Below are 27,753 nucleotides of genomic sequence, written 5' to 3'. Positions count from 1 at the left end.
GCTGTATCTTTACTTGATATTACAAAATCATGTTGACAGGTTGTTACAAAAAGGGAGTTACAAAAACAGGTGACCGCTGCAGTCAATTACTAGACTTATCAGTCTTGAGCCCTGCACCACAAATCTCTGTGATGGCACAAGTCAAATGAGTGGATGGCACATCATTGCCACAACCAAGTAATCAGGTCATCAGGGGGCACAGGAGCGGAGGGGAGTATGGATTCTGCTGATATTTGACTACACTGCTGGCCTCTGGTGAAATGTTTTTTTTAGATTTTGGAAAAACCCTTTAAGCATAACATTCTTACTTTGATATTAAGTAGAACCTTTATCACTGTAATAAAATGAGTGACTCACACTTTGTCCTGGTAATAAATCCACATAAATTTATGATTTAGTTATAAGAGTCCAGTGATAAAAATACACAACCGTGGCAATTTTGATGCTTTACTACTGTACACATGTATCCAATGTCAGACTTACAACCTAATCTTTTTTTCTAATATACTTTAATTAAAAATTCCCTATCCTTCGCTCACTACACTATGTAACCGCTTTATTTTTTTTCCCCCTACTACTGTCTTCTTGATGACACTTCTTTTGAGAATCCCCACGCTGGGATACTCATATGAGACGTCATCAGGGGGCAGGGGCTGAGGTCACTTTTGAAGCTGCTGTCCCCACCCTAAAACAAAGCGTCATCAGTGGCTTCAGTAACTGGCGGCAGCAGTGCTGGTCTCTGCTTGCTCGTTCTTTACTTACAATGTGCAATGACAGTGCATGCTGTTGCCGACTTGTCACTTCTGCTCACAGCCAGAGAGGGAGTGCGCTGTCATTGTGCACTGAGAACGTTACATAGTGATAGGAGTCTACCGAGCAGCCATCGGAATTCACAACCAAAACGTGCAGTATAGCAGGGACTAGCACAGCCACTGAAACAAGCATCACTGATGATGCTTCTTTTCAGGGTGTGGACAGCAGCACTGACTACAGCCTCTGTCCCCTGATAAGGACTTGAGTATCCCAGCATGCACTGGGAATCTCCAACAAAGCATCATCAAACAGAAAGTAGGGAAAGAAATATAACTGTGGTTAGGGAATTTTTAATTAAAGTAGATTAGGTAAAAATAAATAAATAAAAAAATATTAGATTATGACATGAGATAGATAGAGATTTAGGGGTAAAATAAAATTTTAGTTTCAGATCCCCCCCCTTTAAGAACAAAGATGCACATAGCATGGGTCTGGGCAGATTTCGCTAAAGGAGAGGTCTAACAAATAGAAATATTTGGACAGTCTTTATATGAAGAGCCTGGCTTTGTAGACATATCCAGTGTCAGGATTTCTAGATACTCATCTGGAAATCACAGCATTTTTCAAAACCACTACAAAAAACATTGGTGGTCTCTGGCACTGATGACTAGCCCTGTAGCGAAATCAGTAGCCTCATTGGTCAAGTGACTGCCCAGATGGGGTGTTATCACCTCCAGTATGTCTGGGATGACGATGGACGCGTGTGATAAAGTAGCACTTATTTGGTATTTTATAATACTCTTCTCCCTGTGGAGCAAAAAAAAAAAAATAAAAAAAATAAAAAATGTAGAAAACATGTTTAAACAGAATCTGTCACCAGGTTTTTGCCACAATCTGAGAGCAGCATAACAGCAGGGCAGAGATCCTGATTCTAGCGATGTGTCACTTCCTTGTTTGCTGTAGTTTCATATAAAAAAAAAAAAACAAAAAAAAAACAACTGGTTTTATCATCAGGAGATTACTACTAGACTAGTAAACTCATGGATTCTGTATAACCCCCTGTGCATAGGTAGAAAGCTAACAACCAGTAATATCGGCAGGCTTATACAGAGCTCAGCATTTAGAGAACTGGGTTATCTGCAGCCAATAAAATGGTGTTTTTTATCAAAACTACAGCAGACAGCCCAATAGGGGTCACGCCTCTAGTCTTCGTCTGTTGTTCCCTGCATTATGCTGCTCTCGGATTAGATAGCAAAAACCTGCTGACAGATTCCCTTTAAGCCATTATCCATGCAAAGTAGCTGCCATGAACCAAATAGTGTTACAAAAAGGCTCTGAGAAATGCCCCTATAAATGGTAAATTTACCACAATTTTTTTTTTTATTTATCATAAAACGTATAAATGTTCTGAGAAGGAATCGCCTTCTAGACATTTATTTTTTTTGGCACAATTATTCTTCTGTCATACTTCAAGTGACAGAACCGGCATTACAAAAACACATTAAGGTAATTGTTGTGCACAATAAGCCACAAACCCTGGTAAGGCCGGGGCTGACGCCTTTACACAACAGGTAGTGATGCGGTGTAAGCTCCGTATGTTTATACAGCAGTGATGGACAAATCCTATGCATCAGATAATCTAAACTCTTAGAAAATGACACTAATCTTTCAAGACTTCCTCAGGATCCTGGAACCTTTCACCACCGCAGTACACTAAGGCCTCATTTACATGTCAATTTTTCACGTGTTCTATACTTGGTTTTCACAGATATAACACATACATTGTGGTCTACGTAGGTATTCACTTAACTGGGGTTTTTTTTTTTTTTTGCAGACAAATGCACACACACAAAAAAAAAAAATCACGGAGACGTGTATATGCAATTTTAATTGAGGTCTGAAAACTGACAGACAGCACCTACAGAAGGGAAAATTAGTATTTGATACACTGCCGATTTTACTAGTGTTCCCTTCTACAAAGAATGGAGAGGTCTGAAATTTTTATCATAGGTACACTTCACCTGTGACAGAAAATCACATTGTATGATTTTTAAATAATTAAATTTGCTTTTTGTTGCATGAAATAAGTACCGTATGTTTAGTTTTATAAGACACACCCTAAGGGCTCGTGCGCACGTTGCATAATTGCATGCAGTTACGCTGCGTATTGCACTGCAGCGTAAATGCATGCGTCCCCTGCACAATGTAGATTGTGCATGACACGTGCGCACGATGCTTTTATGAACACAGCGATTTGGATGCTAAAATTTTGATCCAAATCCGTGCGTTCATAAAAGCAGCATGTCAATTATTTGTGCGTTGGATGCAGCTCCCGCTTTGTCTATGGTGGGGGCAGCAGCCAGAGAGCATGAAATCGGATTTTTTTTCTACAAAAATACTGCATCCATTAGGCTACTTTCACACTTGCGTTGAACAGCATCCGTTGCATTGCGTTGTGTGACGGATGCAACGGATGTGTTGCATTTAGTGGCACAACGGATCGTACAAAACGGAATTTTTTTTTTTTTCCCTTCTTTCGTTTTACCTGCGGCAGACTATTGTGAACGATCAACTGATCGCTCACGGCAGCCGGTCGCCGGGTGATCAGCTGATCATTCGGCCACCAAGAATGTGTGAGGGGGGGGGCGGAGTGCGGGGTGGGTGGAGCCGAGCGGGACCATGGCGCTGAGGACGTCAGTGCAGCGAGGAATGCAATGCTGGGGACAGGTGAGTGTGTGTGTGCGCACATGTGGAGTGGCGTGCAAAAGGGGGCGGAGCCGAGCTGGAAAGTGTCGGACTCCCTGCACACGTAGCCAGGGTAAATATCGGGTAACTAGGCAAAGCGCATTGCTTAATAACCCGATGTTTACCCTGGTTGCGCGTGCAGGGAGCCAGAGAGCATGCGCAACAAAATCCTACGGATTGTGCTGCTCAAAAAAACGCTATATGCAGCGTTCCCTCCGCCTGACGCAGCGTCAAAATAACAACGCTGCGTCGTGCAGCGGATGCAACGCAAGACCATCCATTACTATCCGTAGCTAATAGAAGTCTATGAGGAATATAACGGTTTCCTGCAACAGTTACCGTAATTCCTCAAGGCTGCGGATAGCAACGGAAGCCATCCAACGCAAGTGTGAAAGTAGCCTTACGCAGTGTTTCTGCAGAGATTTGAAGCGCACATGTGCTGTCAAATCACTGCAGAATATTCAGCAGGTACGTGCGCATGAGCCCTAAATTTTGAGATTAAAAAAGAAAAAAGAAAAAAAAAATGGGGTCCGTCTCATACTCTGGTGTTGTCTTTCTGGAGGGAAGGCGGCAGCGGTGGCTGTGTGGAGTCACAGGAGGCAGGGCGGTGCTGGTCTGTGCTGATAGCGGAAGTTGCGGTGGCTTTGTGGAGCCCCAGAACGAGTAAGGTTGACAGTCTTCTTGTGTTTCTTCTATTCTCTAATAATTGTTCCAACAGTTGTTGCCTTCTCACCAAGCTGCTTGCCTATTGCCCTAAAGCCATCCCAGCTTGTGCAGGTCTACAGTTTTGTCCCTGATGTCCTTAGAAAGCTCCTTGGTCTTGGCCATGGTGGAGAGGCTGAGGGTCTGGACAGGTGTCTTTTATACAGGTAATGAGGTCAAACAGGTGAAACCAGAATTCTTGCTGGGTGGAAGGTGATCAAGTACTCAATTTCATGCAATAAAATGCAAATTAATTATTTCACAATCTTACAATGTGAATTTCAAGAATTTTTATGTCACAGTTGAAGTGTACCTACGATAAAAATTACAGCCCTCCCCATTCATTATAGGTGGGAAAACGTACAAAATCAGTAGTGTATCAAATACTTACTTTCCCCGCTGTAGATAGCATCAGTTCACAGGCAGTGTGTTGTGCATGATAAACACTGTAATGGATAGGAGAAGCTTTGTCTTTTACATTTTCGTACATGAAAACAGTGATGGTAAAAAGTGACACTTACCAAACACTGCGGAAAATTATTCTGTTACTGATTCTCCAGTAAGAGAAAAAAAAAAAATTACAAGGAAATGTCATGATAGATAATTTCCTAAATAATTTTAATTAGAAAATTCAAAGTATTTTGGTCTAGGAAGGTAATCACAATAGTATTAAAATTTCTGCAGCCTTGTTACACTGCAAGAACCTTGTACTAGAATGTTACACATGTATGAGCCTGTGCAGTAAAAGCTCGGCCCCCTCCCTTCATGTGCAAGAAGACGTGCTCCAAGATATTTAGATTTAATACTTTAGATACCAGGGGTGATGAGGTAAAAAGAGGCTGCTTACACTGCTGTTCACCCTCTGTATCTGATCCAATACTGGAGAAACCGGGGATGCTGCTCACACTGCTGTCCACACTGTGTTTCTGATCAAATACAGGAGATACCAGGGGTGCTGAGGTAAGAAGAGGCTGCTCACACTGCTGTCCACTCGGTCTATACAATCTAATACTGAAGATACCAGGGGTGCTGATTTATGAAAGAGCTGCTCATACTGCTTTCCACCCAGTTTATCTAATACTGGAGATACCAGGGGTGCTGAGGTAAGAAGAGGCTGCTCACACTGCTGTCCACCTTGACTATCTGAATGACAGAGTACTTACACATCTGTGTGAATGTCGATGTGCTAACGGATTTGATATTGGACTGCAATATATATATGTCCTATTCCAATTCGCAATATTGGAGGCTTTGTGGGTCAAAGTGCAGTCTAATAAAAAAAAAAAAATAAATAAAAAAAAAAAAAAATGAATATCTGACAGCACTTGAACATTCACACACATGTTCAGCGCCGCTTTACCACTGTGACATTTTTTTTCATTGACCGGTTGCAGCAATGACCTCATGTGTGCTGCTGTAGAGACGTCACCGCTGCAGTCAGTCAGCAGTGGAGCAGCATCACTAAACCTGAGAATAGGCTATTTTTATCATTTTCCAGTGGCAAACCAAGAAAAAAAAAAAATTCCCCTTTAACTCCTGTGTTCTGAGCCAAATTTCTTCAAGACATGTTTCGGTAAGAAGCAGAAAACTGTGCAAGTTAACAGAGCAAAACAGATCTCTGAAGTCACCTCAATTCTGTGTTCACGATAGTTTGCCATTTTTTTTATGGTATGGCATAATCACTATGATAATAACTGATAGAAAGGTCTCCCCCTCGCTATACAGAAGTGAGCAGGACTATGGATTTTAAGTGACAGAATGTTTTGCCACAAATCTGTCAGGTGTGAATATACCCAACACGAGGCGTTATTAAACCTCCTGTCCAAAATAAACCCGACTATATGACTATACAGAGTTATGAGTAAGGGATACGGCAATAACGCAATCCGTCCCGTCTCTCTTATATATATTCTCATTATTATGTCGCATGCAGACGTCTGTTTCTCATCTAACATCTCTACTGCCTGTAATATAACGAGTGATTACAGGACAAAGTGCACGGCAGACTGCGGCGTTCCTGCGATGCCGTGCCTGCAAATGAAGAGCACTGGGCCGGCACCCCTATGGGGGCATTGTCACGGTTTGGTAAAGTGCTGCCGGTAGTAATGTGATCAGAAATGTTGTGGACCAGAAACTTTGTGGTACGCAGATTAGGCTAGTTTCACACTTGCGTTGAACGGTATCCGTTGCATTGCGTTGTGTAACGGATGCAACGGATGTGTTGCATATAGTGGCACAACGGATGCAACGGATGCTGCAAAACAACGCAATTCGTTGTTTTTTTTTTACAGTTTTACCAGCGGCAGACTATTGTGAACGATCAGCTGATCGCTCCCAGTAGCCGGCCGCCGGGTGATCAGCTGATCGCTCCCTGCAGCCGACCGCCGGTGATCAGCTGATCGCTCCCTGCAGCCGACCGCTGGGTGATCAGCTGAACGTTCGGCCAGCGCAAGCCAAAATAAAGTTTGATTTAAAAAAAAAAAAAAAAGAAGAGCATGCGCAGTGAAATCCAGAGGATTCCGCTGCTCAAAATAACGTTACATGCTGCGTTCCTCCCGCTGGGCGGAAGCAACGGAGCATCGCCCAGCGGAAGCAACGCAGGTCCTTTTGGTACAATCCGTCACCCATACAAGTCTATGGGAAACAGCGGAATCCGTTAACGGATTCCGCTGTTTTCCAAAAGGGCGGATTGTAACGGAAGGAAATAAACGCAAGTGTGAAAGTACCCTTAGCCCCAGGGGTCGGCGCATGTCGTAGTGTTCTGTGTTGAATGGATCACATAATATGGCACTTATTACGCTCACTATCGGCCAAAACGCTACCTCCAATTTTATATGGACTCTGTAAGAATATGTGACATGAAAAAAAATGGAGCAGAAACAATAAGAACCCGCAGGAAAGCTACCTTCTAGGATCCGTGAACGTGGCCCCAGGAACTACTGATGTACAGATGGACGAATGTATGGGTTTTCAGTAACAAAGATGATCTGGACAGCGGGGGAGTAATCAGTGCGTCTTGTGGGAAGGATCCGCTCTCCTCCTGTGCCAGTGTGTTACCCGGAATTGTGCCTTATGGCATTTATGGAACACATATTTGTAGCCCTCTGTGCTTTGTATATACAACACAATGAAAGTTAATGACACTAAATAAGAAATAATTTCCCCGCATCGCCCCCGACTCAGTGCTCGCGCTGCAGACAATGCCACTCCATCTGGACAGCCGCGAGGGAGGCTCAGCATGTCAGGTGATGTATAGGAAAGTATTTTTAGTGTTTCCTCAAATGAAAATAAAAGTAAGAAACACTTTGGGAAACCCCTGTAGTTACCGATGCACGGTACTTTATACCTTCCTAATGAATACCAGCAGAAGGAGTGAGGCGCAAGCTAGAATATAAATCAGGTGGAGCTCGGCACGTGTCTGGTTACAGGATGCTGACTAATGTATGCAGTCATCTCAGGATGGTTTATTACTATATATTATTTCTAGAGGTGCAAATCAATGCTGACTTCATCCGGATTCTGGCTGCTCCGAGGAGACTTTCCTGGAACAGTTTGTAGAAGGAAAAAGGAATCCGTCACCACCGAAGTGCTAACAAACCACATACAGGAATGTATGGGCCGTCATCCCGAGAAATATCATGCCTGCAGAATGGCTTTTAGTGGTTTAGTTGGAATGAAAAAATAATTTCATTTCACATGCAAATGAGCCGGCATCAGCACCAGGTTACACGTCTCGTCACTGGCTCCTGTCTGCAGTACGTGTCTGAGCGGCAACCATAGCCAGAGGCCAGAGAGCAGAGCCAGCAATGACACCATGTACCGGTAAGTGCAGCTGCAGGGTCTGACGGCACTTTAGCTACACTGTGTTCAGAATTATTGGGCAAGTTGTATTTTAGAAGATTTTTTTTTATTATTGATCAACAACTATGTTCTCAGTCAACCCAAAAGACTCATAAGTATCAAAGCTTAATAGTTTTGGAGGTCGGCACGGTGGCTCAGTAGTTAGCACTGCAGTCTTGCAGCGCTGGGGTCCTGGGTTCAAATCCCACCAAGGACACCATCAGCAAGGAGTTTGTATGTTCTCCCCGTGTTTGCGTGGGTTTACTCCAGGTATTACGGTTTCCTCCCACATTCCAAAAACATACTCATAGGGAACCTAGATTGTGAGCCCCAATGGGGACAGTGTTGCCATTGTATGTAAAGCGCTGTGGAATTAACAGCGCTATATAAATGAATAAATATTATATTAAGTTGGAGTGGGTTTTTTTAGATTTGGCTATCTTTGGAGGATATCTGTTTTTGCAGGTAACTATTACTGTGCAGAATTATTAGGCAACTTAATAAAAACCAAATCTATTCCCATCTCACTTGTTTATTTTCACCAGGTAAACCAATATAACTGCACAAAATGTAGAAATAAACATTTCTGACATGCAAAAACAAACCCCGCCAAAAAATTAGTGACCAATATAGCCACGTTTCTTTCTGATGACACGCAACAGCCTACCATCCATAGATTCTGTCAGTTGCTTGATCTGTTTACGATCAACATTGTGTGCAGCAGCCACCACAGCCTCCAGACACTGTTCTGAGAGGTGTACTGTTTTCCCTCCCTGTAGATCTCACATTTTATGAGGGACCACAGGTTCTCTATGGGGATCAGGTAAACAAAGGGGCCATGTCATTATTTTTTCATCTTTTAGACCTTTACTGGCCAGCCACGCTGTGGAGCAGTTGGATGCATGTTATGGAGCATTGTCCTGCATGAAAATCATGTTTTTCTTGAACTATACCGACTTCTTCCTGTACCACTGCTTGAAGAAGTTGTCTTCCAGAAACTGGCAGTAGGTCTGGGAGTTAAGCTTCACTCCATCCTCAACCCGAAAAGGTCCCACAAGTTCATCTTTGATGATACCAGCCCATACCAGTACCCCACCTGCACCTTGGTGGCATCTGAGTCGTAGAGCTCTCTGCCCTTTACTGATCCAGCCTCTGGCCCATCAAGAGTCACTCTCATTTCATCAGTCCATAAAACCTTTGAAAAATCAGTCTTAAGATATTTCGTGGCCCAGTCTTGACGTTTTATCTTATGTTTCTTGTTCAAAGGTGGTCGTTTTTCAGCCTTCCTTACCTTGGCCATGTCCGTGAGTATGGCCCACCTTGTGCTTTTTGATACTCCAGAAATGTTGCAGCTCTGAAATATGGCCAAACTGGTGGCAAATGGCATCTTGGCAGCTTCACGCTTGATTTTCCTCAATTCATGGGCAGTTATTTTGCGCCTTTTTTGCCCAACACGCTTCTTGCGACCCTGTTGGCTATTTGCCATGAAACACTTGATTGTTCGGTGATCACGCTCAAACGTTTGGCAATTTCAATTGCTGCATCCCTCTGCAAGACATCTCACAATTTTGGACTTTTCAGAGTTCGTTAAATCTCTCTTCTGACCCATTTTGCCAAAGGAAAGGAAGTTGCCTAATAATTAAGCACACCTTATATAGGATGTTGATGTCATTACACCACACCCCTCTTCATTACAGAGATGCACATCACCTGATTTACCTAATTGGTAGTTGGCTCTCAAGTCTATACAGCTTGGAGTAAGACAACATGTATAACAATTATCATGTGATCAAAATACTCATTTGCCTACTAATTCTGCACACAGTGTATGCATGGCCCCTGGAGCTGCACTCACCTATCACCACTGCCAGGTCTCATCACTGGCATCTGTCTGCAGTAAAGGACCGAGTGGCAACTGCAAACGGGAGCTAGAGATGATGAGCAGCAATAACACTATGTATGCACAGCTGCAGGGTCTGACACCACTGCACCTATGTGCGGACCCTTCAGACGCATTCATCTAGTGCCACTGCGAGGCCACATTGTTGGCTCCTGTCTGGGTTCGCCGCTCAGTACAGTACTGCAGACAGGAGCCAGAGATGAGAGACAGCAATAACACCATATAAGCGCAGCTCAGGGTCTGGCAGCACTGCACTTATGCATGGACCCTGCAGCCGCACTCATCTAGGGCCACTGCCGACTCTCTTCCCTAGCTCCTGTCATCGCTCAGTAACGTTCTGCAGACAGGAGCCAGTGAGAAGAGCCGGCAATGACACAATGTACGCATAGCTGCAGGGTCTGGCGGCTCTGCACCTATGCACAGACCCTGCACCCATCTAGGGCCACAGCCAGCTGCCATCTCTGGCTCCTGTCTGTGGTCCCCACTTAATACTGTTCTGCAGACAGGAGCCAGAGAGGAGAGGCATCAATGACACCATGTAAGCGCAACTGTAGGGTCTGACGATACTACATCTATGCATGGACCCTGCAGCCGCACTCATCTAGGCCCACTGTCGCCTCTTATCATTGGCTCCTGTCTGGGGTCGCCGCTTGGTACCGTACCACAGACAGGAGCCAAAAAGGAGAGCCGGCAATAACACAAGGTGAATCTGACTACAGACTTCAGGCATTAAGATATTACAGTGCTCAGTCTGCAAACTGAGGAGGCAAAACAGTGCACCGAGCCCTTGGTCAACTCAATCTACTACAGAAAAATGGATGAGACCAAATTGCAATTCCAGGAACGGCAAAATATGTAGAGCTGTGCCGGGCAAAAAAAAAAAAAACCTTGGAGACATTGCACTTGTGTAACTGGGGTTCCTCATCCAGCTGGGGGTACGAAGAGCTGGACCCCTCCAACATAATGAAGACTGGTCCTAAAAATAGACCATCAATATCGAAGTCAAAGAAAATTTCTATCCAACACAAGAAGTGTGGGATGTCATGCTGAAGAAAATCCCACCACAGGCCGATGTATACACACACTGCAGACTAGTGACTAGTTGTGACAGAGGTGTTACAGAGGGTTAGAAAATATCCGCACATTCTGTATTGTGTATCTTCTATGACAATTGCTAATGCACTGACAAAATTATCTCTCTTACAAATATTCAAAATGTCCTAAAAACTTGGAAAATAACTTATTGGGAGTACTGAGGTGAAGTCCCCCAGCTCCCGAGTGCTGCACCTCTCGGCGATTTTGTATGAGCGAGGCCATAATCAGGAGACACCATGTAAAATCATCCCTATTCCCATCTGTATGATATCTTCTAGTTATATATAAACAAACAATGTTTTTTGTATAATTACATATATACTAGAAGGTGGCCCGATTCTACGCATCGGGTATTCTAGAATTTACGTATTGTGTAGTTAATGTATGATTTTTGAGAGAGATTATATATATATATATATATATATATATATATATATATATATATATATGATGTTGTTGTGTGTAGTTACTAAGTGTTTGTGTAGGGCGCTGTACATGTTCTGGGTGTGGCGGGGGGTGAGAGCGGTGTTTGTGTGTTGCGTTGTTTGTAGAGCGCTGTGTGTCTGTAGCGTTGTGTGTTGCGCGGTTTGTGTGGGGTGCGTGTGTGTGTTTTGGGGGAAGGTATGTTTTGTGCAATGTGTGTGTGTGTTGCGCGGTATGTGCGTATATTTGTGTATGCTGCGGTGTTTGTGTGTTGGGTGTTGTGTGTGTGCGGCGTTGTCTGTGTGTGTGTGTGTCTGTGTGTGTCTGTGTGTGTGTGTGTCTGTGTGTGTGTCTGTGTCTGTCTGTGTCTGTGTGTGTCTGTGTCTGTGTCTGTGTCTGTGTCTGTGTGTGTGTCTGTGTGTGTCTGTGTGTGTCTGTGTGTGTCTGTGTGTGTCTGTGTGTGTCTGTGTGTGTCTGTGTGTGTCTGTGTGTGTCTGTGTGTGTCTGTGTGTGTCTGTGTGTGTCTGTGTGTGTCTGTGTCTGTGTCTGTGTGTCTGTGTCTGTGTGTCTGTGTGTCTGTGTGTCTGTGTGTCTGTGTGTCTGTGTGTCTGTGTGTCTGTGTGTCTGTGTGTCTGTGTGTCTGTGTGTCTGTGTGTCTGTGTGTCTGTGTGTCTGTGTCTGTGTTTTGGGGGGAGGTGTGCACCCCCATCGTGCTCCATCCCCCATGCTGCGCACTCCCCATCGTGCTCCATCCCCCATGCTGCGCACTCCCCATCGTGCTCCATCCCCCATGCTGCGCACTCCCCATCGTGCTCCATCCCCCATGCTGCGCACTCCCCATCGTGCTCCATCCCCCATGCTGCGCACTCCCCATCGTGCTCCATCCCCCATGCTGCGCACTCCCCATCGTGCTCCATCCCCCATGCTGCGCACTCCCCATCGTGCTCCATCCCCCATGCTGCGCACTCCCCATCGTGCTCCATCCCCCATGCTGCGCACTCCCCATCGTGCTCCATCCCCCATGCTGCGCACTCCCCATCGTGCTCCATCCCCCATGCTGCGCACTCCCCATCGTGCTCCATCCCCCATGCTGCGCACTCCCCATCGTGCTCCATCCCCCATGCTGCGCACTCCCCATCGTGCTACATCCCCCATGCTGCGCACTCCCCATCGTGCTACATCCCCCATGCTGCGCACTCCCCATCGTGCTACATCCCCCATGCTGCGCACTCCCCATCAAGCTACAACCCCCATGCTGCGCACCCCATCGTGCTCCATCCCATCGTGCTCCATCATGCTATAATAGTTCTCCTATTATACTCAGAGAGGAGTATAATAGGTGGACTATAATAGGAGGAGTAGGGGGGAGAGGAGTATAATGCCGGCTTCCTGCACATGTGTACCGGGAGCCGGTGAACGCTGGTAACTATGATACACATCGGGTAACTAAGGGACCTTAGTTACCCGATGTGTATAATGGTTAACAGCGTTCACCGGCTCCGTCACGATCAGAGCATCGCAAGGTTATGTCTGGTGCTGCTGGGATCGTGACGGAGCCGGTGTATGCTGGTAACTATGATACACATCGGGTAACTAAGGGACCTTAGTTACCCGATGTGTATAATGGTTACCAGCGTTCACCGGCTCCGTCACGATCCCAGCATCGCAAGGTTATGTCTGGCGATGCGTGCGGAGGGCCGGGGCGAGCGGTCAATCCATGCGGAGGGCGGAGCCAGGCCGAGGCGAGCGACCAATCCGTGGGGGGGCGGGGCCAGGCCGAGCCCAGCGGCGACCAATCCGTCGGGGGGGGGGGGGGGGGGGGGGCCAGGCCGAGCTCAGCGGCCAATCAGACGGTTGTCACTGTAATGACACTCACCATGACACAATTTTGGAGACAGACAGACAGACAGAATAAGGCAAATATATATATATATATATATATATATATATATATATATATATATATATATATATATATATATATATATATATATATATATATATATATATATATATATATATATATTAGATGTTGTTGTCTGTAATTACCAAGTGTTTGTGTAGGGGCTGTACATGTGTTCTGGGTGTTGTCTGGGTGTGGCGGGGGGTGAGCGCGGTGTTTGTGTGTTGCGTTGTGTGTCGTTATTTGTGGATCGCTGTGTGTCTGTATCGTTGTGTATGTGTGTTGCGTGGTTTGTGTGGGTGTGGGGTGTGTGTGTGTGTGTTTTGGGAGGAGGTATGTTTTGTGCAGTGTGTGTGTTGTGCGGTATGTGCGTATATTTGTGTGTGCCGCGGTGTTTGTGTGTTGGGTGTTGTGTGTGTGCGGCGTTGTCTGTGTGTGTCTGTGTAGGGCAGTGTTTGTGGTTCCCAGTGTGTGTGTGTGGTGTGTTGTGCAGTGCGTGTGTGGCAGTGTGTGTGTGTGTTTTGGGGGGAGGTGTGCACCCCTCATCGTGCTCCATCCCCCATGCTGCGCACCCCCCATCGTGCTCCATCCCCCATGCTGCGCACCCCCCATCGTGCTCCATCCCCCATGTTGCGCACCCCCCATCGTGCTCCATCCCCCATGTTGCGCACCCCCCATCGTGCTCCATCTCCACTCCCCATTGTGCTCCATCCCCCATGCTGCCCACTCCCCATTGTGCTCCATCCCCCATGCTGCGCACTCCCAAACGTGCTCCATCCCCCATGCTGCGCACTCCCAAACGTGCTCCATCCCCCATGCTGCGCACTCCCAAACGTGCTCCATCCCCCATGCTGCGCACCCCCAAACGTGCTCCATCCCCCATGCTGCGCACCCCCCATCGTGCTCCATCCCCCATGCTGCGCACCCCCCATCGTGCTCCACAGTCACACATCAGACAGTAAACACGCACACATCTGATCGCATACACTCACACACACACACCCCACTTCTCCCTGTGCCCACCGGTGGGCGGTCCCAGCAGCTGTGCTGCACGCCGTGCTCCTCTGCCGACACTCACAGATCCGATCGCATACACACACACACACACTCACACATCAGAACACACTCACGCACATCCGATCGCATACACACACACACACACACACTGACGATATCGCACATACGCGCTGACACAATCACAACATCCGGAGATACCACATGCTTCCGGCCATGTGATCCTCCGGCAGGTCCTGGAAGGTCACTGCGCAGTATCGCCGCCGAGCAGCAAGCGATATCACGGGATGTTGTGAGTATGTGGATGTGATCTGATGTGTGTGTGAGGTGTGTGTGAGAATGAGTGTGATCTGATGTGTGTGTGTGTGTGTGTGTGTGTGTGTGTGTGTGTGTGTGTTCCGCCGCTGCAGGACCTTGATGTGCTCACCTCGGGGCGAGAGGCCATTCTGTGGGGGGGCGGAGCCTGGGCAAGCGGCCAATCCGTGCGGGGGGCGGAGGCAAGCGGCCAATCCGTGTGGGGGGAGGAGCCGAGGCGAGCGGCCAATCCGTGCGGGGGGGGCGGGAACATGGCGAGCCCAGCGGCCAATCCGCTGTTTGTCACCGTAAGGACATGTCACGGTAAGGACACAACTTTGGAGCAAGACGGACAGACAGACAGAATAAGGCAAATTATATATAATATATATATATATATATATATATATATACACACACATACGTATATATACACAGTCATATGAAAAAGTTTGGGCACCCCTATTAATGTTAACCTTTTTTCTTTATAACATTTTGGGTTTTTGCAGCAGCTATTTCAGTTTCATATATCTAATAACTGATGGACTGAGTAATATTTCTGCATTGAAATGAGGTTTCTTGTACTAACAGAAAATGTGCAATCCGCATTTAAACAAAATTTGACCGGTGCAAAAGTATGGGCACCCTTATCAATTTCTTGATTTAAACACTCCTAACTACTTTTTACTGACTTACTAAAGCACTAAATTGGTTTTGTAACCTCATTGAGCTTTGAACTTCATAGGCAGGTGTATCCAATCATGAGAAAAGGTATTTAAGGTGGCCACTTGCAAGTTTTTCTCCTATTTGAATCTCCTATGAAGAGTGGCATCATGGGCTCCTCAAAACAACTCTCAAATGATCTGAAAACAAAGATTATTCAACATAGTTGTTCAGGGGAAGGAGACAAAACGTTGTCTCAGAGATTTAAGGAATAACGTTTGGAACACCATTCTAAGTCTGAACTGGGTGCAAAAACCTAAAAAAAATCACTATGGGGAGATAACGTATGCACACCAGTGACTATGTAAGGGGAATACATGGAATAGCAGAAACTGCTGTGTGAATACTGACTTGAAAAATCAAATAGCTATATGTAAGAGTGAAAATGTGAAAAATGGAATCTGCATTACTGCCATGAACATATGAATCAAGAGAAATTTAGCTACGTTGGGGTCCCTAGCTTGTGTGTGTCCTCTCATGCAGTTAAAAAACTTACCGTGTATGGGAAGCTGAGACCCAGGCTATTTATGCGTATGATATGGATTGGCAATAGGTGTGGTTGGGGAGGGTTCCCAAACGAAAAACTACTAACAATAAGGAATAATGTTTGGAACACCATTCTAAGTCTGAACTGGGTGCAAAAACCTAAAAAAACATCACTATGGGGATCCCCTTACATAGTCACTGGTGTGCATACCTTATCTCCCCATAGTGATGTTTTTTTAGGTTTTTGCACCCAGTTCAGACTTAGAATGGTGTTCCAAACGTTATTCCTTATTGTTAGTAGTTTTTCGTTTGTGAACCCTCCCCAACCACACCTATTGCCAATCCATATCATACGCATAAATAGCCTGGGTCTCAGCTTCCCATACACGGTAAGTTTTTTAACTGCATGAGAGGACACACACAAGCTAGGGACCCCAACGTAGAGAAATACTTTGGCGTAGTGTTGGGGCTCTATTGCATTGATCAATTCAGTAGCTAAATTTCTTTTGATTCATATGTTCATGGCAGTAATGCAGATTCCATTTTTCACATTTTCACTCTTACATATAGCTATTGGATTTTTCAAGTCAGTATTCACACAGCAGTTTCTGCTATTCCATGTATTCCCCTTACATAGTCACTGGTGTGCATACCTTATCTCTCCCCATAGTCTCAGAGATTTAAACTGTCAGTTTCCACTGTGAGGAACATAGTAAGGAAATGGAAGAACACAGGTACAGTTCTTGTGAAGCCCAGAAGTGGCAGGCCAAGAAAAATATCAGAAAGGCAGAGAAGAAGAATGGTGAGAACAGTCAAGGACAATCCACAGACCACCTCCAAAGACCTGCAGCATCATCTTGCTGCAGATGGTGTCAATGTGCATCGGTCAACAATACAGCGCACTTTGCACAAGGAGAAGCTGTATGGGAGAGTGATGCGAAAGAAGCCGTTTCTGCAAGCACGCCACAAACAGAGTCGCCTGAGGTATACAAAAGCACATTTGGACAAGCCAGTTACATTTTGGAAGAAGGTCCTGTGGACTGATGAAACAAAGATTGAGTTGTTTGGTCATACAAAAAGGCGTTATGCATGGAGGCAGAAAAACACGGCATTCCAAGCAAAGCACTTGCTACCCACAGTAAAATTTGGTGGAGGTTCCATCATGCTTTGGGGCTGTGTGGCCAATGCCGGCACAGGGAATCTTGTTAAAGTTGAGGGTCGCATGGATTCAACTCAGTATCCGCAGATTCTTGACAATAATGTGCAAGAATCAGTGACGAAGTTGAAGTTACGCAGGGGATGGATATTTCAGCAAGACAATGATCCAAAACACCGCTCCAAATCTACTCAGGCATTCATGCAGAGGAACAATTACAATGTTCTAGAATGGCCATCCCAGTCCCCAGACCTGAATATCATTGAACATCTGTGGGATGATTTGAAGCGTACTGTCCATGCTCGGCGACCATCAAACTTAACAGAACTGGAATTGTTTTGTAAACAGGAATGGTCAAATATACCTCCATCCAGGATCCAGGAACTCATTAAAAGCTACAGGAAGCGACTAGAGGCTGTGATTTGTGCAAAAGGAGGATCTACAAAATATTGTCACTTTTATGTTGAGGTGCTCATACTTCTGCACCTGTCAAATTTTGCTTAAATGCAGATTGCACATTTTCTGTTACTACAATAAACCTCATTTCAATCCAGAAATATTACTCAGTCCATCAGTTATTAGATATATGAAACTGAAATAGCTGTTGCAAAAACCCAAATTGTTATAAAGAAAAACGGTTAACATTAATAGGGGTGCCCAAACTTTTTCATATGACTGTGTGTGTATGTATGTATGTATGTATGTATGTATGTATGTATGTATGAATGATATATATATATATATATATATATATATGATTATATATATATATATATATATATATATATGATTATATATATTTATATATATATATATATATATATATATATATATATATATATATATATATATATTTTATTATTATTATTATTTATTATTATAGCGCCATTTATTCCATGGCGCTTTACAAGTGAAAGAGGGTATACGTACAACAATCATTAACAGTACAAGACAGACTGGTATAGGAGGAGAGAGGACCCTGCCCGCGAGGGCTCACAGTCTACAGGGAATGGGTGATGGTACAATAGGTGAGGACAGAGCTGGTTGCGCAGTGGTCTACTGGGCTGAGGGCTATTGTAGGTTGTAGGCTTGTTGGAAGAGGTGGGTCTTGAGGTTCCTCTTGAAGCTTTCCACGGTAGGGGAGAGTCTGATGTGCTGAGGTAGAGCGTTCCAGAGTATGGGGGATGCACGATGATATATAATATATATATATATATATATATATATATATATATATATATATATATATATATATATATACACACACACACACATACATATACATATACACACACACACACACACTGCAGACCAAATGTTTGGACACACCTCATCTCTAGAGCAACTGTTAACAGGAGACTTTGTGCAGCAGACCTTCATGGTAAAATAGCTGCTAGGAAACCACTGCTAAGGACAGGCAACAAGCAGAAGAGACTTGTTTGGGCTAAACAACACAAGGAATGGACATTAGACCAGTGGAAATCTGTGCTTTGGTCTGATGAGTCCAAATTTGAGATCTTTGGATCCAACCACCGTGTCTTTGTAGAAAGGTGAACGGATGGACTCTACATGGCTGGTTTCCACCGTGAAGCATGGAGGAGGAGGTGTGATGGTGTGGGGGTGCTTTGCTGGTGACACTGTTGGGAATTTATTCAAAATTGAAGGCATACTGAACCAGCATCTTGCAGCGGTGTGCTATTCCATGCGGTTTGCGTTTAGTTGGACCATCATTTATTTTTCAACAGGACAATGACCCCAAACACACCTCCAGGCTGTGTAAGGGCTATTTGACTAAGAAGGAGAGTCATTGGATGCTACGCCAGATAACCTGGACTCCACAGTCACCAGACCTGAACCCAATCGAGATGGTTTGGGGTGAGCTGGACCGCAGAGTGAAGGCAAAAGGGACAACAAGTGCTAAGCATCTCTGGGAACTCCTTCAAGACTGTTGGAAAACCATTTCCAGTGACTACCCCTTGAAGCTCATCAAGACAACGCCAAGAGTGTACAAAGTAGTAATTAAAGCAAAAGGTGGCTACTTTGAAGAACCTAGAACGTAAGACATATTTTCAGTTGTATTTCATTCCACGTTTTAATTCATAGTTTTGATGCCTTCAATGTGAATCTACAATTTGCAGAGTCCTGAAAATAAAGAAAACTGTTTGAATGAGAAGGTGTGTCCAAACTTTTGGTCGGTACTGATTTTTATATTATATATAAATCGGTATCATCTAAGAACTCATACAGAGTCTGTTTTTTTACTGACTGGTTGGTGGAAGAAGCTGCCTGGGAAACCTCCATCAGCCATTTTTGGAGAGTGGAAAAATGGCGACACATGGACCAAAAGCAGTGGAATATGGGAACCAGCACACGGATGGAAATTGGTTCCCCAATTCCACTGTGTGAATTTGGCCTCAGGGCTGCAGTGCCAGCATAAGGATCTGGTCAAACCCTCAGCTAAAACGAATGCTACTAGTGGAGAATAACTTTCAGTGGAGCCAGTGATTGGCTGCAGCGGTTATGTGGGGTCATTGTGAGGTCACTGCTTCAGCTGGTCAATGAAGGATGGGAGGCAGCAGCAGAGAGCAGACGCTGGAGCAGCGGGAGGTGAGTAAGGCGCAGTTTGTTATTTTAACTTATACAAATAACTTAAAAGTTTTATTAGAAAACCAACAAACGTGACTTCATCAGGAAATGAAAATACAAAAACACACGAGTATCTAAACAGAAACCAAGATGATTTCACATAAGTGCAATGAAGCTGCATAAGATAAAGGGCCCCGGCTCTAGGGAGCACATTGTACTGTACCAAGGACGGCACACCCGGGCCCGATATACAGAGATGTGACCTGTACGCACTAATTATAATATATATATATATAATATATATATATATATATATATATATATATATATATATATATATATATATATATATATATATATATATATATATATATATATATATATATATCCCTAAAGCACTACGTGATGGAGGAGCTACAGCTACTCCAGGCTGTACCCAGTGTAGATCAGCCATAGTGAAGAGCGCTTGGTACTTGTAACAATCAGTCTGACGCTCGGATGGGCTGGACTCGTGTACTGAGTATAATGGAAGTCTATGGCGGACTCGAGCATTTTCCAGGAGATATTCCAGGAAAATGCTTGAGCCCCCCATAGACTTCCATTATACTCATACAGGAGTCCAGCCCGTCCAAGCATCAGACGGATTGTCAGGAGTACCAAGCACAGGAGCACTCTAGTGCCCGCTCATCACTAGTTAGCACCACTTTACTCACAAACCCATCCCTTATTTTACCCACATTTAAAGGGGTTATCCACTTACAAAATAGTGGTCTCCAGATGATTGGATATTTATATAAAAAATTAAAGTCATAGATAGTACTCCCCCTCCCCCACACTGCTCTGTGGTCCCCATTTTGGCTGCAGTGGGGATATCATGAATACAGTGCAGATCACCGCTGCAGTCAATCACTGAGCTTAGCAACTCTGATAACGCAAATAGCACAAGCCACCAAGCAAAGTGATTGGCTGCAGTGGTGATTTGTGCAGTAATTATGATGTCACCTCTGCTGCCAAAATACAGAAACCAGAGTAGTGGTGGGAAAGGGGAGGGAATGTATTAGGCTATGTTCACAGCGCATCTTTGCTAACCACAAAAATGCAGCATTTTTGGCCCCCAAAAAAAAAAAAAAATGCACAAAATTGTACCTGCGGCAAAAACGCATTAAAAAAACGCACGTTGACACATTTTACCGCGTTTTTTCGAAAATGTGTTTTTTAAGCCTAATCTATTGACTGGAAGGACTCAAAATAGCTGTAAAAACGCAAAAAGAATTGACGTGCTGCATCTTCAAAAACGCAGCCAAGATGCAGGCAAAAAAACAGTGTGCACAGGAAAATAGAAATCTCAGACTTTGCTGGAGGAAGGAAATGCATGCATTTAGGTGCATCTTTGTGACCTCAAAAACGCAGCAAAAGATGCACTGTGTGAACATAGCCTAACCCATTTTTTTTTTTTTTTACAAGAATCCAATTTACACTTTTTGGAAGTGAAAAACCCCTTTATGGCCCCCCCCCATACACAAGATGCAGCTGTGTGGTGACCTCACGACTCTCCCCTGACAGACGATGAAGAGCAGGGTGAATGTTAAGGTCTGTTCATTGGTTCTTCTTGGGAATTAGCTGCCACTAAAGGTGTCTGACGGCGACATTCTCCACTCCGCCTATTGGAAATACATGAAGACTCAGCGAAGGCGAATGTTCACATGTACGGGAGACAGGAGAGATGGCCGACGATTCAAGTGTTCGGCGATCAGATATTTTGTGTGTACAGACAGGCTAAGGCTACTTTCACACATCCGGTTTTTGCATTGCGGCTCAATCCGGCTGTGAAACCTATGCAACGGATGCGGCGAAAACACTGCATCCTTTGCATACGTTTTTACATGCGGCCCGTCCGTTTTTTTTCCGGTTGCGGCACACTACTGAGCATGCGCAGTGGAAGAAACCGCATGTGGCGGCCAGATGCGGTTTTTGACGCATCGCGCCGCATCCGGCGTCCATAGGCATGCATTGAAAAATGCGCCGCAGCGGCTAGATGCGGCGCGATGTGTTTTTTTTTTGCCGGAGCAAAAAACGTGCCAGGGAACGTTCCATTCGGCCGCCGCATCGGCTAAATATGCCGCATGCGGCAAAAACGGACGGAACGCAAGCCCATGCGGCACCAATGCAAGTCAATGCTGGAAAAAAACGGTTTTGTTTTTTCAGCAGAGCGCCGGATTGTGCCGCACTGCTACAGCCGGATGTGTGAAAGTAGCCTTAGGCTGCTTTAAACACCTCCGGTTTTAGCAGAGCCGGCCAATCCGGCTCTAAAACATATGCAACGGATGCGGCGACAATACCGCAATGCATACGTTTTTTAACATGTGGCCCGTCCGGTTCTTGCAGCTTGCGGCAGGCTACGGAGCAATGCGCAGTGGATAAAACCACATGCGGCGCGATACGGTTTTTGCCGGACAAAAAACATGCCAGGCAACGTTCCATCCGGCCGCCGCATCGGCTAAATCTGCCGCATGTGGCAAAAACCGGACGGAACGCAAGCCCATGCGGCACAATACGGCACTAATGTAAGTCTATGCAAAAAAAAAAAAGCAACCGGCGGCAAAAAAAACCCGTTGCTTTTTTTCTGCAAAGCGCCGGATTGTGCCGCACAGGAAAAACCGGATGTGTGAAAGCAGCCTAATGTCAAGATTGTGTCAATGGGTTCGACAATCTGAGCACCTTCCTCTTCTGCGCAATTGCATTTCTAAATGTCCTATAGATCAAGCATTTGGACAAGACGCCCCCTACTGGCTACAGATGACAATTTTATTCATAGTGGATAATCTACTCTGAAAACAGGACAGAGAGGTGAAGCCCCCCACTATGTGAGGCAGAGGACAACCGTCACCCCCAGACAGGGCCGGGACAGAATCCTGAGCGGCGTTTCTCCCCTGCATGTTCCTGTCCCTGACTCCTCCATTTAGGAACAACATGACTGCTCATGGTCAAAGGGGTGTGTCCTCAACTATCCACTCTGATTGGTCATCTGTGCACGGTCAAAACATTGTGGTGACGCCAGCAACTGGCAACACCCAGATGTCAATTTATGCCCAAATGTGAAGAGGGAAGAACGGAGGAAACGCAAAAATCTACCAAAATTTACTCCAGAATCATTACACGGAGAACTGAGAGATTTACTATAAAAAAAAAAAAAAAAAAAAAGAAGAAGAATACAAACGAGGTTAGGACGTCAAGAGCAGCCGGGTGCTCTGCACAAGGCGTCTGCCACCAACAATAGTTTGGGAAATCTGTGGGATGTGGTAGACGTTATTCCCCAATGCCAATCCGTCATTTCTTACACAAATGAGCACAGAATCGTGTAATATGGAAGCGATTTCCAGCGCACACAGATGACGAGAGCGGAGATTGTACAGGAGGATCCTAATAGTGGGTCAGACACTCCCAATACAGACAAGCCTGCGCCGCCCCCCCCAATACAGACAAGCCTGCCCCCCCCCAATACAGACAAGCTGCGCCCCCCCCCCCCCAATACAGACAAGCCTGCGCCCGCCCCCCCAATACAGACAAGCCTGCGCCCCCCCCCCAATACAGACAAGCCTGCGCCCCCCCCCCCCCAATACAGACAAGCCTGCGCCCCCCCCCCAATACAGACAAGCCTGCGCCCCCCCCCCCAATACAGACAAGCCTGCGCCCCCCCCCAATACAGACAAGCCTGCGCCCCCCCCAATACAGACAAGCCTGCGCCCCCCCCCCCCCCAATACAGACAAGCCTGCGCCCCCCCCCCCCCCAATACAGACAAGCCTGCGCCCCCCCAATACAGACAAGCCTGCGCCCCCCCCAATACAGACAAGCCTGCGCCCCCCCAATACAGACAAGCCTGCGCCCCCCCCAATACAGACAAGCCTGCGCCCCCCCAATACAGACAAGCCTGCGCCCCCCCCAATACAGACAAGCCTGCGCCCCCCCAATACAGACAAGCCTGCGCCCCCCCAATACAGACAAGCCTGCGCCCCCCCAATACAGACAAGCCTGCGCCCCCCAATACAGACAAGCCTGCGCCCCCCAATACAGACAAGCCTGCGCCCCCCCAATACAGACAAGCCTGCGCCCCCCCAATACAGACAAGCCTGCGCCCCCCCCAATACAGACAAGCCTGCGCCCCCCCAATACAGACAAGCCTGCGCCCCCCCAATACAGACAAGCCTGCGCCCCCCCAATACAGACAAGCCGGCACCCTGGGTTGGCAGAGCCGCACACCTGGAGCACACTGTCACCATAGCTGCTTGTGGTTCTTCAGGGCACAGGTGTCTTGCCCCCTCCTGCCATCCTTTCTGCCCACTGGGTATACCCACCTCCTCTAATCACACCCCCTCCCAATTGCCTCCAGTCCCCTGTGATCTGTATACTGCATAGAAGCATTGATATTTGTGCAAAGCCTAACAACCAATCAGATTGTAGCTCTTTCTCACCTATCATATGGAGAATTAGAGCAGACATCTGATTGGCTCTGTGTGTACAATGCCCGGGCCGGGTACACGGGCGCCTCTCACCTTCTCCAGGGGGTTGCTGCTGTTCGTGCAGCCCTCGCTCTTGCTCCCATTGTAGCCGATGTCCGCGCTCAGCCGCTCCAGAGATACTGAGTAGTGAGCGGGCCCTGGAGCGCCACAGAGAACATGGCCAAGAACAGCACCGGCTCCACCGTCATCCGGCCCGTATAGCAGCGCCGGAGCCTCGCTTATCGCGCCTGTCAGCGCCCATGTCCGGGCACACAACGTCGGGCAAGTCGCTGTCAGCCATAGCGCTGAGGACAACACATCCGGAAACACTGTCTGCGGTGACTGCAGCCGGTACGGAGGCAGCTCGGGATGGCTCCGCCCACAGCTGGAGATAACCCCGCCCACAGCTGGAGATAACCCCGCCCACAGCTGGAGAACATGGCCCATTGCTGGAAATAACACCGCCCACAGCTGGAGACACCCCGCCCACAGCTGGATATAGCCGCTCCCACAGCTCGAGATACCCCGCCCCGCAGCTGGAGATAGCACCACTCACAGCTGGAGATAGCACCGCTCACAGCTGGAGATAGCACCGCTCACAGCTGGGTCTACCCCGCCCACAACTGGATATACACCTCGCCCACAACTGGAGACACCCCGCCCACAGCTGGAGACACCCCGCCCACAGCTGGAGACACCCCGCCCACAGCTGGAGACACCCCGCCCACAGCTGGAGACACCCCCGCCCACAACTGGAGACACCCCGCCCACAGCCGGAGACACCCCGCCCACAGCTGGAGACACCCCGCCCACAGCTGGAGACACCCCGCCCACAGCTGGAGACACCCCGCCCACAGCTGGAGACACCCCCCGCCCACAACTGGAGACACCCCGCCCACAGCCGGAGACACCCCGCCCACAGCTGGAGACACCCCGCCCACAACTGGAGACACCCCCGCCCACAGCCGGAGACACCACGCCCACAGCCGGAGACACCCCGCCCACAGCCGGAGACACCCCGCGCACAGCCGGAGACAACCCCGCCCACAGCCGGAGACACCCCGCCCACAGCCGGAGACACCCCGCCCACAGCCGGAGACACCCCGCCCACAGCCGGATACACCCCGCCCACAGCCGGAGACACCCCGCCCAGAGCTGCGTGTCCCTCCTCCCATCCTCCGGACACCAGGGCAGTCATTATCAACTATGAGGAGAAAAGTACTCCATGTGAGATTCCGGAATCCAGGCTCCAAAATGAGGGCTGCACTGAAGTCTACTCCAGCTGTCCTCCAAACAGTGAGGAAAAACAGTGAGAAATATCCAGCAATCCGACACAAAGTCCAAAATGTATTTTAGCATGATTAACCCCTTCACCATCGGCCAGCGTTCTGTTTTTCGTTTTTTTTTATTTGCTCCCCTTAACTTTTTTATTTTTCGTCAATCTTGCCATATGACTGTATGAGGGCTTATTGTTTGCGGGACGAGCTGTTCTATTAAATGAAATCATGAGTTTTACCATATAGTGCACTGAAATATAGCAAAAAAAATTCCAAGTGCGTAAAAATTGCAAAAAAAGTGCAATTGCATGGTTGTTTTTGGGATATTTTATTCACCGTGTTCCCTATATGGTAAAACTGATGTGTCGCTGTGATGCCTCAGGTCAGTGCGGCTTCGTAGATACCAAACGTGAATAAGTTTACTTTTATCTAAGGGTTAAAAAAAAATTCAGAGGTTTGTCAAAAAAAGCGGCACACTTTTTGCTCCATTTTCCGTGATCAGTAGTGCTTTCATTTTTCAGGATCTATGGCTCAGTGACAGCTTATTTATTGCGTCTTGAGCTGACTTTTTTTTAACCCCTTCAGCCCCAGCCTGTTTTCACCTTAAAGACCCAGCCATTTTTTTTACAATTTTGACCACTTTATGAGGTTATAACTCTGGAACCCTTCAACGGATCCCGGCGATTCTGACATTGTTTTTTTCGTGACATATTGTACTTCATGTCAGTGGTAAATTTAGGCCGATATGTCTTGCGTTTTATTTGTGAAAATTTAGGAAATTTGGCGAACATTTTGATAATTTCGCAATTTTCAAATTTGAAATTTATCACCATAAATCTGAATGTCACACAAAATAGTTACTAAATAACATTTCCCACATCTTTACTTTACACCAGCGCAACCAGGAAGTTAGAAGGGTTCAAAGTTCATCAGCAATTTCTCATTTTTCCAATAAAATTTATAAAAAAAAAAAAGAATTTTGGGTACCACATCACATTTGGAGTGATTTGAGAAACCTAGGCGACAGAAAATACCCAAACGTGACCCCATTCTAAAATCTGCACCCCTCACTCTGCTCAAAACCACATCCAAGAAGTTTATTAACCCTTTAGAAGCTTCACAGCAACCAAAGCAATGTAGAAGGAAAAAATGAAAATTTTTCTTTTTTTACACAAAAATGTTACTTTAGTCATGAAATTTAGCATTTTCACAAGGGTATCAGGAAAAGATGCATCATAAAATTAATTGTGCAATTTCTCCTGAGTACACCGATATCTCATATGTGGTGGAAATCAATTGTTTGGGCGCACGGCAAGGCTCGGAAGAGAAGGAGCATCATTTGATTTTTTGAAAGCAAAATTGTCTGGAATCATTAGCGGATGCGATGTTGCGTTTGGAGACCCCCTGAGATGCCTAAACAATGGAGCTCCCCACAAGTGACCCCATTTTAGAAAGTAGACCCATCATGGAATTTATCTAGATGTTTAGTGAGCACTTTGAACCCCTGGAGGCTTTACAAAAGTTTATAATGTCCAGCCGTGAAAATATATTTATATTTTTTTTACCACGAAATTGTTATTTCAACCAGGTAGCTTTTTTTCACAAGGGTATCAGGAAAAAATACACCATAAAACGTATTGTGCAATTTCTCCTGCATACACAGATAACCTCATATGTGGTGGAAAGTAATTGTTTGGGCGCACGGTTGGGGCTCAGAAGAGAAGGAGCGCCATTTCACAGCAAAATTGGTTGAAGTTATTAACAAACGCCATGTTGCGTTTGGAGACCCCCCTGAGCTGCCTAAACAATGGAGCTCCCCACAAGTGACCCCATTTTGGAAACTAGACCACCCCTCCATGCAAAAGAATTAGTTTGTCGAAATAAAAAATACATCAGTAAAAAAAAAAATATGAGCGCCTGCAACTGACACTAAGGCAAGTGCCACACGTGAGAGCGATGCACGAATCTCGCATCGTATCATCCGGCACAGCCGCACACTCCTGTCTGGAAGAGAGCGACCGTGCCGGATGATGCGATGTGAGACTCGTGCATAGCTCTCATGTGTGGCACTGGGCTGACCCTTACAATATTCAGTAAAAAATACTGTAGTTGACGATTACTACAGTATAATTTTACAGGCCCTAAACTAAGTTTATTTGTATTTCTTTCTTAGTTTACATAAAAAAAAAATCAGGACGCACGCACGCATGTGCTGCAAAAAGGGGGGGGGGGACTAGGTGGGATGGAAAAAAAGCTAGATGGAGGATGGGAGAGATGGCGGCGGAGGATGGGAGGAGGGCGCGGTGGATGGAGGAGCGGTGGAGGATGGGAGAGGGGCGGGCAGCAGATCAGAATGAGA

The 27,753-nt window shown here is 46.2% G+C and overlaps 1 protein-coding gene across 1 annotated transcript in view; it reads right to left on the bottom strand.

Annotated features, from left to right (window-relative positions):
- SLC46A1 (solute carrier family 46 member 1) overlaps positions 1 to 24,495 on the bottom strand; it is a 48,352-nt gene extending 23,857 nt beyond the window's left edge. The window contains 3 exon segments of the mRNA XM_075333199.1: positions 24,172 to 24,248; positions 24,251 to 24,355; positions 24,358 to 24,495. Coding sequence (XP_075189314.1) covers positions 24,172 to 24,248; positions 24,251 to 24,355; positions 24,358 to 24,418 — 243 coding nt within the window. The 5' untranslated portion in view covers positions 24,419 to 24,495.
- Between the last annotated feature and the right edge of the window lie 3,258 nt (positions 24,496 to 27,753).

Source organism: Anomaloglossus baeobatrachus, chromosome 2, assembly GCF_048569485.1.
Source record: "Anomaloglossus baeobatrachus isolate aAnoBae1 chromosome 2, aAnoBae1.hap1, whole genome shotgun sequence".
NCBI lineage: Eukaryota > Metazoa > Chordata > Amphibia > Anura > Aromobatidae > Anomaloglossus > Anomaloglossus baeobatrachus.
The sequence above is the reverse complement of the archived record's forward strand: the minus strand, read 5'-3'. Positions and strand labels throughout refer to the sequence as shown.